The sequence below is a fragment of the Emys orbicularis genome, chromosome 9 (assembly GCF_028017835.1).
Source record: "Emys orbicularis isolate rEmyOrb1 chromosome 9, rEmyOrb1.hap1, whole genome shotgun sequence".
Taxonomy (NCBI): Eukaryota; Metazoa; Chordata; order Testudines; family Emydidae; genus Emys; species Emys orbicularis.
In genome coordinates, this window is record NC_088691.1 from 18,030,292 (window position 1) to 18,045,858 (window position 15,567).

General features: G+C 40.9%; 1 protein-coding gene across 1 annotated transcript in view; it reads left to right on the forward strand.

The window, feature by feature from the left end:
* Positions 1 to 8,596, forward strand: part of COL4A5 (collagen type IV alpha 5 chain) — a 159,964-nt gene extending 151,368 nt beyond the window's left edge. The window contains exons 50-54 of the mRNA XM_065410920.1: positions 564 to 776; positions 1,173 to 1,350; positions 5,266 to 5,380; positions 5,686 to 5,858; positions 8,515 to 8,596. Of these exons, the coding sequence (XP_065266992.1) occupies positions 564 to 776; positions 1,173 to 1,350; positions 5,266 to 5,380; positions 5,686 to 5,858; positions 8,515 to 8,596 (761 nt within the window). The remainder of the gene's footprint in view (positions 1 to 563; positions 777 to 1,172; positions 1,351 to 5,265; positions 5,381 to 5,685; positions 5,859 to 8,514) is intronic.
* Positions 8,597 to 15,567: the final 6,971 nt, after the last annotated feature.

Genomic DNA, 15,567 nt, shown 5'->3' on the forward strand with positions numbered 1-15,567 from the left:
CAATACTATTAGTCTCATTATTTTATAGCTGGGGAACAGTCACTGAGGGACTTAAATGACTTGCCTAAGACCACACCGGAAGCCTGTGAAAGTACCCTGGAGCAGGGTATTGCACAAAGGTCTCCCAAATTGCAGACTAGCACCCTAACCACTGGACCAACCTTCCTCCTTGTTGGAGCCATTGAGTACCTAAGAAACATTGCACAGGCTGATTAGACAATCGGTTTTGCTTGCTGTCATGTGCAGTTTAGAACATTGGGCTCTTCTGGGTTAATTTTCAGACATGCTGAGCAATTCTAGAGCCAACCGAGGTCAATGGGAGTTTGGGAGGTGTGGCTGCTTCCATACCTCTGAAAATCAGGTCCTTCATTTCTACAGGCCTGCACTTATTTACCTTTTGAAAACCCCTTTTGAAAACCGGGGAGAATATTCACCTGATTTGTAGGAGCGTTTGGGCTTCATGAATGTGTTCAAAGTGTGCTGTGTTCCTTGCATGAAATGTTCTCGTGTAGTTAACAGATATGTGAACAAATGTCTGCATTGTGCTTCTCCTGTGTAAACAGGCTTTCAAGGTACACAGGGACCCCCTGGTCCTGATGGCTTGCAAGGCCCACCAGGTCCTCCTGGAACAGCTTCTGTTGCTCATGGATTCCTTATAACTCGACACAGCCAGACTACAGACACACCACTGTGCCCACAAGGAACAATAAGGATATACGATGGATTTTCTCTTCTGTACGTGCAGGGAAATGAGAGAGCCCATGGCCAGGACTTAGGTGAGATGCATCGTATGCACTATTGGTGCGTCCTTTTACAGGGGAAGGAAGCTTCAGCTTCTTCTCACAATTCTCTGATTCCTTGAAATCCCTGAGAATCCTACAGCTCAGGAGGTCATTCAGATAAAGATAGGGACTTGACCGCTGAGATCTGTCATTTCCATGGGCTTGCACCTGCACCTTAAAGATGAGTGTTCACACACTGAAATTCACAGGCAATATTTTGCCCGCATATTGCAGTTTGGTAATCCATGCTGTGCATTCATAAGAGGCTGAGAAGAATATGCAGATAGTGTTTAAAAGGGGGAGGGGGGGCGCTACATTTCCTTTAAGCACAGTAAGATGAGATTTCTTTTCTGTATCATAATTCATATATGTGTATATCTTATTCTGTAGGTACTGCTGGGAGCTGTCTCCGCCGTTTCAGCACCATGCCCTTCATGTTCTGTAACATCAACAATGTGTGTAATTTTGCATCAAGAAATGATTATTCCTATTGGCTGTCCACTCCAAAGCCAATGCCAATGAGCATGGAGCCACTGACTGGGCAGAGCATTCAGCCATTCATTAGCCGGTGAGCCAAAATATGCCGTAAGATTTTGTGTGGGATCTGAATAGATAGCACGTCTTGTTGAAATGTGGTTTTGGGCCTGCAGGCTGAATATTAAGACATGGTAAAAAGATTAATCTTTTAATACATACATATTGTATGTATTTTCTCTGAGGAATAATAGAACAACTTCTTATTTTACTGGCGGTGAATGTGTTATGTGTGTAATCCAGTCTAGTGCCTCAGAGCAGGGGACTGGCAACCACTACGGATTGCTACTTTTATTTCCATGGCACCTAAGAATGCCATGGACATTTTCATTGTTTTTCATTTTTAATCTATCCGTTGATCTAAAATCGCATGAATTTTGGTGCTTTTAAGGGGACATCATCATTTAAAAAACACATTAATAGGCCCAAAGCTTTTAAATGTCTGTTTTTACTTCTCATTTATGCACAGCCCTTCTTGTGCTTTATTTAGCATGGACAGTGAAAGTAGACTAGACTAGTTTCCCTTTTTAAAACCATTTTCACCTTCTGGTTCTCAGCAGCATCACAATGCTATAGTATTTGGGTTGCAAACCCTGCAGGACAATCCAGGCAAAAAGAGATTGTTTTGAATGGACCTATTTACATTTCTGAAAACATTTCTGTTAATATCAAGGTTTGTGAAACTTGAGTAACAAAGCCTACAATTCTGGGCCCAAATCACGACCTCACAAAGTCCCATCAACTCTGCTCTTTGAATAGCATATAACCTTAAATTGTGCATCTGGGCATATTTTTATGATTTATGTAGCACCCACAACGTACTAGAGGCTATGAACATACACAAGGAGAGACAATTAGTGACATAAAGAACATATAATCATATCTTATGAAGAGAGACAGATGTTTGCATATTTCCTTTCACCCAAGGATCCCAGAGTACTTAACAAACTTTACAAACTATGAGCCAAATTCTCAGCTGGCAAAACTACATTGCTTTTGGGGGAATTTTGCCAACTGAAAATTTGGCCCTATATTTAAATATATTTCATGCATCCTTGAAATGTAATGTCCTATGGGAAACCTTTTAAACAATGCCCAGCAGCACTGTATCAAAGTTCCGGACAGAAAGTGAAGAATGCCTTATCCAGTGGAAACTAGAAGGAAGGGGTGAGCAGAAACTAACTACCAACCTGGAAGTTGGTCTGGATGCCGGATCTAGCAAGCCTAGTCTTTTTTATAAAAGTGTCAAGGGAATCTTTAATGAGCATAAGTGGTCAGGACCTTGTCTCTACTTTTCATCGCAAGCCAATACAGAATTGCTGCTCTTATCTGGCACAAAGACTTAAAATTTTGTGGGGACTGGATGGTTGCTCAAAGGTACCCAGAGTAACTTCTAGAAAAAAAAGCTCTTCCCAGCTTGACCCATCGAGAAGCCTTTTTTGACTCATCTGGTAGAGATTCTGCAATTCTTTGAGTAGTTGTTCCTATAGGTATGTGAACACGCCTATGAGCTTTCAATCAGAGATTTTTGGTAGCAGTGTCCGTATGCCAATACCTGCGCCCTACACATCCTCATGCTCCAATCCAAGGATAAATAGGGGAGTTTATCTGCTCCAGTTCCTTCTCAACCACCTGTGGCTAGAGATGGAGAGTTGTGGTGCCCAGTAGCTTTAGCATTACTTTGCTTGCTTGCTTTTTCTTTTCTTTTCTTTAGTTTGTGGTTTTATTTTTTTCCTCTGTGCAAGCTATGTGCTTTTGGGGTAGGGGGTTCCCCCCACCTTTCTTTTCATGGTCGGGACTTCCTGCCTGCCCTCAGCCCCTTTTTGTCTGTGGCCTTCATGGCTTGTACCCAAAACCCCAAGCTTCAAACCCTGCCAGACTTTCCCCTCAGTGACAGGCATTCCAGCTGCTTCCACTGTCTCAGTGGATTTCATGTACCATTGAAGTGTAAGGTCTATGTGGGCTGAAGATCAAACCCAGGAAGCTGAGAGGGGACAGACTCAAGATGCTCCTTACAGAGTGTTCTTTAAGACCCACTGCCTCTTTGGGGTCTGATTTTTTTTTCTTCCCTCCATGCCCGCCTCCAGCTGTGGCCTCCATCTCAGCTCCCTTACCCCTGTCTGGGTTCCCCCCACCCGGAGACATGGCCCTGCTCCCAGCCCCAGCTCTGGTGGATGGGGGGGGGGGAGGGGAAGAGCGCAGACAGGGGGAGGAGAGGGCATGAGAATAAAAAGTAAAAACTACTTTCAGCACCCCCACTATTAAAAGTGTTCCAGCACCACTGCCCACTGTAGATACTTTCAAAGATGCTGCCTGGTGGACTGTGCACACCTTTTCCCACCACTATGCTAATTGTGCATGCTTCCATAGCAGATGCAGCCTTTGGTGCAGCTGTTCTCCAAACTGTTCTAGATCCTTCTCCTCAGCACCCACCTCCGTAGTTGGAGCACTGCTTGGGAATCACCTAAAGCGTAGCACGCATAGGGACAACTACTCGAAGAAGAAGAAGAAGAAGGAGAGGTTAATTACCTGTACAGTAACTGGAGTTCTTTGAGTGGGTGCTCCACTACCTGCCCTCCTTCCCCTCTACACTCTAGTCCTTGCCATGCCAGATTTTATAGTTGAGAAGGAACTGGAGCAGCGGCAGTTCTGCATTCCCCTATATGCCCTTGAATCAAAGCACAAGGATTTATAGGGCAGAGGCACAGATCCAAGACACTGCTACCAGAAATCTCTGATGGAAAGCATGCGGGTGCTCACACACACCTAGAGTGGAGCACCCATAGGAACAAATCATCTGAAAGAACTCCAGTTACTGTACTAGTAAATAACATCTCTGAATATGAGTCTTCACTGTTAGCTTTGTGCAAAATATTACTGGGCCAATTTCTGCCACTGCTTATGTAGGTACAACTCCACATGAAGATACTGGGAGGGGAAGCCATGTAACAGAGCAAAATTGGGCTTGAGTGTCCAGCTAATCATAGGTGCTGGAACTAGGGGTGCGGAGGGTGCTGCAGCACCCCCTCACTTAAAGTGGTTTCCATTATATACAGGATTTACAGTTTGGTTCAATGGCTCACAGCACCCCACTATACAAATTGTTCCAACACCCCTGGAGCTAATAATTAATTAAAATGAAAGTGCAAGAACATCTGTCTTTAAGGTCACTGTTTCAAATCTTGCCCATATCCGTAGCGTCACTGTCTTTCAACAGTTGTTTGGATCGTCTAGATGAAATGAGTTGACATTTGGAGTCTATTACTTTGTGGCTTTTACGATTTGGATACAAACCCAGTATGACTGGCATACGTTCTAACAGTCTCAGATGACAAGCTAATGACCGAGGGCCTGATCCAATGCCCATTTAAGCCATTGGGAATCTTTCAATGGCCTTTGGATCATGCTCAGATTATTCTGAAGACTGAACTCCACTTTCTGACCTGTGGCACCGTTCCCTTGAAATCAGGATTAGTGCACAACAGGCAGGATAGTGTGGCAAGCTAGTACTACCACTATGTATTTGACCTATTATGTGGAAAACCAAAGGACGCTAGCTTTCAGTACTGTCAGTCTGGCACCTTTTAAGGAGTCTACTGTAGTATGTATTTTTAAACAGAGCTCTCCCAATTTTGCCTGCGTAAGAAGTGGTTGATTGGGCTCATTAAGGGTTAGTTTTTTTTAAAGGTACTCAATGCAATTAGATAAAAAAAAAATTCTGTTCTGTATTCCTATTTGTTTCACTGATGCAGTGGGAAATTCTGCATACATATAAAACTGTTCGAGGGGTGCAGTAGATCTAAATTGTTACAGCAGCCTTTCTTACATTTTTTTCCCCAATTTTTCCTGTCATTTCTCTAAATTCTTCTGAAATAAAATTTGTATTTGGCTTACTTAATACATTATTGTAATGGCGTAATGTTTCTTTTATACCTCTCCTCATGTTCAGATGTGCAGTGTGTGAAGCTCCTGCCATGGTTATTGCTGTCCACAGTCAGACCATTCAAATTCCATCATGTCCGCAAGGTTGGGACTCTCTTTGGATTGGTTATTCTTTCATGATGGTAAGGGCCTCCTCCTCTCTCCCCAAATTTACTGTTAACTGTTTGTGTTTTGTACTAGCTACTTCGGGATTTTCTGTTACAAACTACAGTTTGTACCATTAAAATGACATTTACCTGTAGCTGCCAACTATGGTAACAGAGATCAGTTATTTCCCAAAATTCAGATGCCACTGTAATCGGTAACCCTAGGTGAACGTTATCTACGGCATTGTCTTAACAAACAGGAAAAAAGAATTAACTTGATTTTTTGACTTCTCCTAGTGCTTATGGATCCCAATTTAACTTACACGTTGTTTCTTTTCTAGCACACTAGTGCTGGTGCAGAGGGCTCTGGACAGGCCTTGGCATCCCCAGGTTCCTGTTTGGAAGAATTCCGCTCAGCTCCTTTTATTGAGTGTCATGGTCGTGGTACTTGTAATTACTACGCTAATTCATACAGTTTCTGGCTGGCAACTGTAGAGATATCAGAAATGTTTAGGTAAGAGAGCTTATTTCTTGCACATCACTTATTTTATACTGAATGCATTGGAAATCACATTTATTTTCTAAGGACAAATGGTGATTTAGATCCTTATTTGAAGACTTAATTCATCCTTGTAAAACTGGTAATTTGTGCCTTTTCCCTCATCTAAATGTGTGTGTCATGCTTTCTAAGACCAGTTTTTCAAGAATTTGTTTACTTGACAAAATCCTTTACATCTTGTCCGAACTTGCTGGGGTGCATTCTATTGCCTATTTTGCAAGGGCTGAGAGCTACTTTCTGCCCACCCTTACTCATATTGACTAGTAGCTTATTCCAAAAGTAGTCCCATTGTAATGAGTGGGACAATATCAAAGAGTGATGTATTTATTCAATGTGAGTAACGATGTCACAGTCTGACACTGAATGATCATTTTTGTGGGGGGGTTTCTTGACATTTAGACAGACTCAAATATCTCACATGTTGATTGCAGAAGTACAGGGGGGAAATCCTGGCCCCACTGAAGTTAATGGAAGTTTTGCCATCAACTTCTCTGGGGCCATGATTTCACTTTAGGATTTTGCAAACTCTTCAGGCTTCTACTCTTATCGCTTCCTTCACACGTTTAGAGTGGCACTGTTGTTCTATGGAAAAATAACTTGTTTTCATAGATACTAATTTTATTACCGAATGGTGACTTGTGTCTCAAATGAGAATTAACAGGTTCTGACTGCAGCTGTATTGAAAAATGACTGCTGTACACTTCACAAATGTTGCACAATGAGCTTTATCCACAAAATGTGTTATACAACATTAGTGGGTATCTACAACATGGAAACTGTTACTTCCCATTAGAACACCTAAGTAGTACCATTTATTTTTGTATTAGGCAGTCATTATGCCATTGGTTTGCAGTGTGGCTGATCAGTGGTAATTACATGTTTTCCTGACCAGTAATAACCCTCATGGATCTTTTAATCTCATTTTCCTCCTTATCATCATTCACTATTTTCAATCTCACCCAAATTTAGCTTTCTATTTATTTCTCCTTTTCCTTTTCAAAAATGTGTTTATACCGTTCACTTGAAAGAAGTGGACTACTCATATGTGACCAAGTAATGACAGGCTTGCATGTGATGGTAGGGGCAGGGCTCAACAGCCTGGGGTTCACTTCCAGTTTGTCTTTTAGGAATATAAGCTTATGCTTCAGGGTTTCAGCCGGCCATCTGCAGGGGTCAGGAAGATATTCTTTCCCCCCCTCCACTGTGTGGTATTTTGCTTTGTTTTATTTTTTAAATCTCCTTTCCCGGGGTTGGCAATCTTTCAGAAGTGGTGTGCCGAGTCTTCATTTATTCACTCTAATTTAAGGTTTCACGTGCCAGTAATACATTTTAACGTTTTTAGAAGGTCTCTTTCTATAAGTCTATAATATATAACTAAACTATTGTTGTATGTAAAGTAAATAAGGTTTTTAAAATGTTTAAGAAGCTTCATTTAAAATTAAATTAAAATGCAGAGCCCCCTGGACTGGTGGCCAGGACCCAGGCAATGTGAGTGCCATTGAAAATCAGTTCGTGTGCCGCCTTTGGCACGCATGCCATAGGTTGTCTAGCCCTGCTCCTTTCTCTGAAGCATCAGAATTGGCCACAGCTGGAGATTACATTGAATGGAGAGAGTCAGGCCTCTGAGGTGGCACTGAGCATTCTCTCTCTCAGGTGCTTGGCTGGAGGGTTCCTGTTCAAATGCTCACGGTCTAACTGATCACCATACGTGGGGTCAAGAAAGAATTTTCCAAGTCAGATTGGCAGTGACTGGGGATTTTTTGCCTTCCTCTGCAGGGTGTTGGGTACGGGTCACTTGCCAGGGTTATCTAGATATATCTCACTTTATCATCGTTTCCCTGCCATTGAGGGCTCTCCAGAACTGGTGCACCTCAGTCCCGCCTACAGGCGGATAGTAGTCTAGCCTCCTGTGAGCTGTAATACTTTGGTCTAATTTTGGTTGTTGGCTTTAGTGTGTGAGTGCTGGGTGCCACTGGTGGCCGGTGATATACAGAAGGTCAGACAGATCATCTGGTGGTCCCTTCTGGCCTTAAACTCTATGACCGAGATGGACTTTTTTTTTATAATCACTCATGTACGTACCCTTACACAGCAGAAGGAAATAATTTATTAAATCTGTCATCTTTACATTTTCACCTCAATTGGACAGTGACATTTGATTATGAAATAATCCCATTCAAATGAGAAGTCAAAAGATTACAGATGTAAATTCTTCCATGTTGGGCGGCCGGGGGGGGAGGGGAGATAGATCGTGTTGTATTTTGTAATTGCCCAACAAATGTCATTTCTAAAAGACACCCTTTACTGAAATCGGTGTTTGTGGACTGTCCGGCATGTTGGGCTGACATAGTTTGCTGGCACAGCACCGTCTACATATTGAAATACTGGTCTAAAACAAACAACTGTCACAACTCATGAGGGATTTTAGGGAGAGTAATGAAATAAGTGCTTGATCAAGGAAGGTGGTAAGCACATGCAGTTCCCTTCCAGGAAGGCACTTAAGCACATCCTTAAGTCCTATTGATGTGAAAGGCACTCAGCACTTTGCAAGTCCAGGCTCCTGTAAGCATAAGAAAAGCTAACCTTGTGTGTTTGTGTTTCCATCAACCAGTAAACCTCAGTCAGAGACATTGAAAGCTGGAGACCTGAGGACACGTATTAGTCGTTGTCAAGTTTGTATGAAGAGGACGTAACATCTTGGAGAATTTTTGTAAAACAATGAGAATTCCTAGGGTGCACTGTCCTCCTGCTGTAACAATGGTGCTACTGTGCGAAAAGAAAAAAAACAAAAACAAATCCAAACTGTTTTAAAAGTGCAGATTCAGGTGTACCTCACCAAAGTGCCAAACCAAGGCTGTCTGGTGCATATTTGACAAAAGGACTAAGACAAAGGAATTGATCTCTTGGAAATGGAAAAGATGCTTGAGGTTCACAAAGGATCAGAAGATGGTTTTCATTTCTCTCCTAGTACCAAAATGGCACTTTTTTGATCAACCAAGAGAAAAACAACAAAATACAACGCACTGAGTATGTTTAAAATAACAAGACTGCAGTTCTGAAAAACTTTTTCATGGTGCTACTAACCCTACTGTATCCCAGGTTTTTAATATGAAATGTTAAGCTTATTTCTCTTTGTAAGTAATGAAATGTGTATATTGTGTAAACACCTTTTTAATTCAAACCTTCAATTATTTAGACACAAATCAGCCTAAAATCACTCTTCACAAAAAGTGTATTAAAAACAAGTTTAAATATACAGCAGTATTTTATATAAAATCAAGGGCAATGGAGAGAATCTATACCTCTTACACCAAACTACTACTGATTTTTAAAGTTTTGTTTCCTCCCTCAAGTTCCAATCTGACTTTATTTGGGGAATGTACAATACTTCTCTAGTCATTCTGATCAGGGTTTTAAATGTTTATACTTACACCATGCTATCGATGGTGTTATTTGTGCTTAGAAATCCAAACCATTTTAAAAGGATTTTTTTATTCTGTGAAAATATGTGAAATGATTAGCCATATCCAATGTCTTTTTTTTTTTTTTTAAATAAAAACAAGTCATATTCATGATTTAGTAGTAACCAGTTTGCTTCAGCAAAAAATACCCCTTGGAAATATCAAATTGCCAAAGCATTTAAGATTATGCTTACAAAAACTTTCTTTGCTCCGAAGTGGTGTCATGTATATTATCCAGAATAGCTGTACACTCTGAAAAAACTGAAATAAAGCAAAAACTGGCTAAAACTGATTTTTCATATTTATAAATGTATCCTCTAATCATTCTTATGTGAATTATACACATCCATGATGGATTTATACAAGGCAACAGTTTTTGTGTGTATAATTCAATAAAGGCCGTGAAAGGTCATAGAGCTCCTTGTTTCTTGCATCAGTATATAAGAATCCTACTGTATCTGTCCTAGATTGTCACGTTTTGCAATAGTTGCAAAGAAATTATTACATTTTGTACACAGAACTTTGTGCTTGTTTGATTTCTGTGGTCAATTCTATTTCTTGCATTTATGTATAAGCTTTTAGCACTCCCCAACAAAGGAAGTGAGACTGTGCGTTTTCCAGGTGATCAGCCTTCCTTGAGATATTCATTGTATTTTCCCATCTTCACCATTCATTAGGACAAACATAGCCTGAGAATTAATGTATTGCTTTATAAAAGTGAAGTATATTTCATCTTATTTTGAGTAATGCTAACTAATTATCAGTGACATCTGGCTAATGGCTGTTCTGCCTCTGAATTTCTGATGCCAGCTATACATTAGGCTTGCAGCCACTCAAAAAAAAAAAAATATATATATATCCCTGCTGAAAACTGAGACATAGAAATGAGTTACTAGGCGAGGTGCCAAAGGTTAATAAAATGAGATAAGTGGAGGATTAAAAGCATTTGTGTAAATATGAAAATGGCAATTATACACAAGTTTACTCTAAAATATAATAGTGTCATCTTGGTGTGTTTTTAAATGTTAAAGTAGTCTATGTACGCCTCATGCTTTGTTTATACGTGTATAACATTGGGGTATTGGGCCTGTAATACAGCCACAAGGCTCATGTCTACCCTTTTGTGAGTTGCCTGCAAATCCATGACGGTAGAGAGTGAACAAAACAACCAAACATTCCCTTCTACTTATTTTATTTGGTTGATCTTACATGTAAAGAAACAAAACTGAACCAGCTGCTGCTAACTCCAAACCAGAAAACCATTAACTAAAGATGACATCAAACCCCAACTCCTGTCCCTCTTACCATAAACACCAGCCCCTGACTTATCGCTACCTCCCCAAGAACTAGGGTTAAATAGATGGGCCTTGACCTTTTGGGCCTGGCACATTACATTGAGATTATTTATCTCAATACAGCTTGAGTACTTGTACTGATCACAGCTGTGTTGCAGTACAGCACAGGCAGAGTGGTAGGTTCCCCCATAAAAGAACTTGAGACGGATGAAAAGCGGGTCCTTCCTACATTATGGAGCCTTGGTTTCCACAATGACATTTCCTGTGGCTGTTGGACCATGCATGCTCTTCCTAGGATCCTGCTAGTGTTGCTATATTCTGTGTTATGGTCTCATGCATCCTCTGGAGCATGTAAACGTCCCAGGGAATACTAGAGCAGCAATAAATTATGCAGCAATTTTCAGTATAAATTATAGTCCCTAGTGTAACAATGCATAGAACAGCTATTCCTTGATTCCTTGCGCTGTGAGTATGTCAAATCCGTTACTATCACATAACTGCTAGGTAACCAAAATAAAATGGAGAGATGTGGGGCAGCTGCACACTGCTGGATGCTGCTGCATGGCTGCCTCTCCTGTGCATGGGCTGCCCGATTGCATGTTGCTGCTGCCATACAGAAAAGCACTTGGATCTTAATAAAATCCATGGTGATGTTTCCAGCAAACTGTTCTCATTATTGCTCTGTTAAGAAACAAAAGTCTAGAAAGGGAAGATGGTCTTGTAGTTACGGCATTAGGCTAAGATCTGGGAGTTCTTCATTCAATTCCCACCTCAGCCATATAGCTACTCCCTGTGTTACCTTAGGCAAGTCCCTTAATCTTTCTGGGCCTCAATTTCTCATCTGTAAAATGGGGATGATTCTTTTTTTCCACAGCTTTTGTCTTGTGCACTTAGTTCGTAAGCTCTTTGGACAGAGGCTCTCTCTCACTCTATGTATGTGCAACACCTACAATAGGTGCTCAATCCTGGCTGGGGCCTCTGAGTGTACCGGAATATAACTACAACTGGCAAAACCTTCTGTGCTGCAGATTTTTAATATTACACGTGGAACAATCCTTTGACCTGCAGGGGGTTTGGAGACAAATCCACGCTGCCAAAACTGCCTCTATCATTTTTCCCCCCAGGTTGGTTTCAGAATCCAAAAGGACCCACTTTTCAGGTCAGATGTGGCCAAAATCTTGTGAAAACGTGTATGTAGATTTGGAGCTGCCAAACCTGTGCTCAAGCCTTAGAATGGCCTCAAACCCAAATTGCAGCCTAAAGGTACTCTTGGATTTAAATACTACCACTCCACCATGAGAGCATTTAATGTAATTGTTTTTCTCAAGTAATTCAGTCTTGTAAATAAAGCAGTTGTGTTAGCTATAGAGCCTGGCCTATTCCTAGTTTACCTTCAGTAGTAATTATGTGGAAAATGGGTTAGGAGACAGATGCTCCTTTATACAAATTGTACATGGATAAGATTTGTGTGTTAACCACATGAGGGCACTATAGGCTTTTAAAGATAATTTAAGAACAGTTAAGAGTGCCTACGTCAGCAATGGTTTTAATAAGATAAAACATATCAAAATATGGAGGATGTAGATTAACTTTCTTTGCTCAATATTTGTCTCAGCTGCTTTTATAGGTGTACTGCAAGCAGTTTGCCAAATGGATTGAATTGGTGTCTAACTTTATAATAGAATTGCTGCAAACTAGGCTGACCTGCTAAAGTATAACTTATATAATACTAATATGTAAATCTTTAAAACATTAACAGAGGGAGGCTAGTCCCTGCCACTCTGTTGTACTCTTAAGTGTCAAAGTTGCACATGGGCCTCTCTCCTTACTGCCTTTCCTCGTAATGAGATTCCGGTGTTAATCCTTGTACCAAAGCCGTATATTAGCCGACTGTACCTTTAGGCTTTTTCGTGGGTATGGAGTGAGATTGATTTATACATCAGACTTTGATGGTACGGTTCTCTGAAATTCTTCAAAGTGAAATATTTCAGAACCATTTGATTTAGGATGGACTAGAACAGTATATATGGACTGTGGATTTAATGACTTCTAGACCTGTAACCAGTGAAAACTAACATCCCCTACACCAAAGGCTACTACAGTCTAATTGTAGGGTTTCATCAATTTTATTCTATTTTTTTAAAGGTACAACTTTAAAAAATATTTCCTCTTTTAACCTTACAAATGTCAAAATGCTCATAGGTCAATGTGTCCAAAAGATCTGAGATCTCAGAAGAGCATTACCTTTTATATGTGTTTATTTCAATTGTATGGTATTTCCTAATATGCATTCTAGTAGCATGAGTCATTGTGCTGCCCACATTGTAGAGAAGTCTCTTTTGAGGGGCACCAGTGAGGGAAGTTCATTTTGCTAGGTTCAGAACTCTTCTACTTTGAGCAATATATAGTTGTAACACAGATCTTTCCCAGCAGCAACCTATGGTTTACACCTTACACAACCCCTGTGGCTGGGGCTGTAATACTGTTGCTGCTATGGCTACCTCCACTGCAACCACAAGCCAGGAATTGTGCAAGAAAGATTGTGATAATCTAGTCTTCAGGAGTGTTTTATTGACAGAAAGCAGGACAGTGTTGCTAAGGAAAGGCAGGAGTAGTGATCAGCTCAGAAGAGCAGTAATGGAATATAGAGCCTTTCAAAACATAAGATCAGTACGTATAAAACTTGGAATGTGAGGGATGGGTGATGAAATTGGTCATTTGTAGCAAACTAGTGATCACATCATAAAACCACTACAATTGGCAGAGGGATAAGGATTAACTGCTAGGTAAATCAAACTATGCTATTAGTCCTAAAAGTAACCCTTGCAGCTTATAGCAGAAGTGCAGTATAGGAAGTGCAGGGCACAGATGTTAAACTGGAGCATTCTGTGGGTTCACTGCTCTCTGTCCCTCCCCTTTAAAGATAAGCATTTATATTAACTTGATACTGTCACAAGGGAAAACATATCTGAACTAGGTATACATAAAATACTAGTTGAGGGGGTGGTTTGCCATGACTGAACTGGGCTTTCCAACACACCTACTATACTAGTAAGATGTTCTGAGCTCTGAACCCTATACTACAATTAGCCACGAGTTCCTGGCCCCCTCTGAGATGTTCCTTTATGGTCTGTTGCAATTGAGGGAAGGAGAAACTATTGTTTAAAGGCCCCATCTATTGTTAATGGAAAAAAGAAGGGAGAGGATATGGACATAGGTTTCTCTAGTCTATCAAGCACGATTAACTGGAATTTGAAGGCCACCTTTTTTCTTTCCAAAACCTGGAGACGTCACATAGGCAGAAAATAAGCACAGAGAATTGCCAAATATGGGAATTTTAAGGTTGTTCTGTACGTCACCATTTTTCTACCAACTGTACATGATGTATCCTGCCACACTAAGTATGCTCTTCACTTAACTATTTCTGTAACATTTCTATGAGATGCTGGATGTGTACTAGAGCTGCTCAAAAGAATCTTCCAACCAAAAGGCAACTTTTTTCTTTGCAAAAGTGTAACCATTTTTAAAATATGTAGCTTAGTCTTCCACTCCTTGATATGAAAGTAGTGACTAACCACCTTCTGGTTTTGATCGAGGACTTCCCCTTGTTTCAAAGCTGATAGTTTGGTCTACTACCCAGCCCGAGGGTTGGTCCTTGAAAGACTAAAGCATTTAATACAGTTCAAGTCCAATGAGCCATTTAAGGTACCTAAAGCAGTTACTTTGTAAGGGACTGTTGCTATTTGGATAATTTTCACTGTTTGTTTACTTTTGGTATGACTGCTTCTGCCACATACTAAAAGTACTGTTTTCTTTTTCTTCCACAACATAGGCTGCTTGCTATAAAATGAGGCTCTGAATAAGGAGCCTAGTTAGGATAATCATTGTCTTACAAAAACTTGGTTAGAAGAACTTAAACTTACTTTCAGAGCTGCTGTTTAGTTTAATGCATTAATATTTTAAACAAAGGAAGTATGACTTGAATTGAGTATTTTAAAAAGTTCTGCAGTTACAGACCCTGATCTTAGAAATGTTACTTTTAGAAGTCACATTCATGGTGAAAGATTAGAAATTTAGTGTCTCATTAATGAGTTCAGCAATATATGCGCTATATTAAACTAAGTTCTTGCTTTAGTACATATATGCAGGGATAGGAAATTTAAGAAAGTATCAAATTACTTCAAAATCCTCATTTAGCTGTCTTCACTGTAAAAAATAACCTGTAGCAAATCAGCAGTGACACTAGTGGTTGCTTTGTACAACCAGGTGCTAAAGAAAGCTAGCCCACTTTCCATGACATTTCTGAAAATTCCATCGTATGTTGCAGAACAGCAGTTCTCAACCTGTGGCCCAATTAGCACACAGCTGTGCGCTAAAGGCCACAGGTGGTCCTTGGGGGAAGGGGTCCAGGCTCCCCCACCACCTAGAATGGGGAGGTCGTGCTTCCAGCCAGCCCTGCGGGGTCAGGGCTCCCCATCAGCCCCAGGGGTCCAGGGCAGCCATGTGGTGGAGGACCAGGGCAAGCAGCTGGCCTGCTCTGTGTGTCGGGTCCAGGGCAGCCGGCTGGCCCTGTGAGCTCCGGGGGACCTGACTGCCTTGCAGGGTCTGTGGTAGCTGTCTGGCACCACAAGCTCCGGCTGTTAGCTTTTCTGACTGACGCTGCACACTGAGTGGATGTTTTCAGAGGAACTATCCATGACGACTCCAAGATCTCTGAGTGGCAACAGCTAATTTAGACCCCATCATTTTGGATGTATAGTTGGGATTATGTTTTCCAATGTGCATTACTTTACATTTATCAACACTGATTTCCTCTGTCATTTTGTTGCCCAGTCACCCAGTTTTAGGAGAGCCCCTTTTAACTTTTCGCAGTCTGCTTTGGATTATTTTAAGTAGTTTTGTATTGGC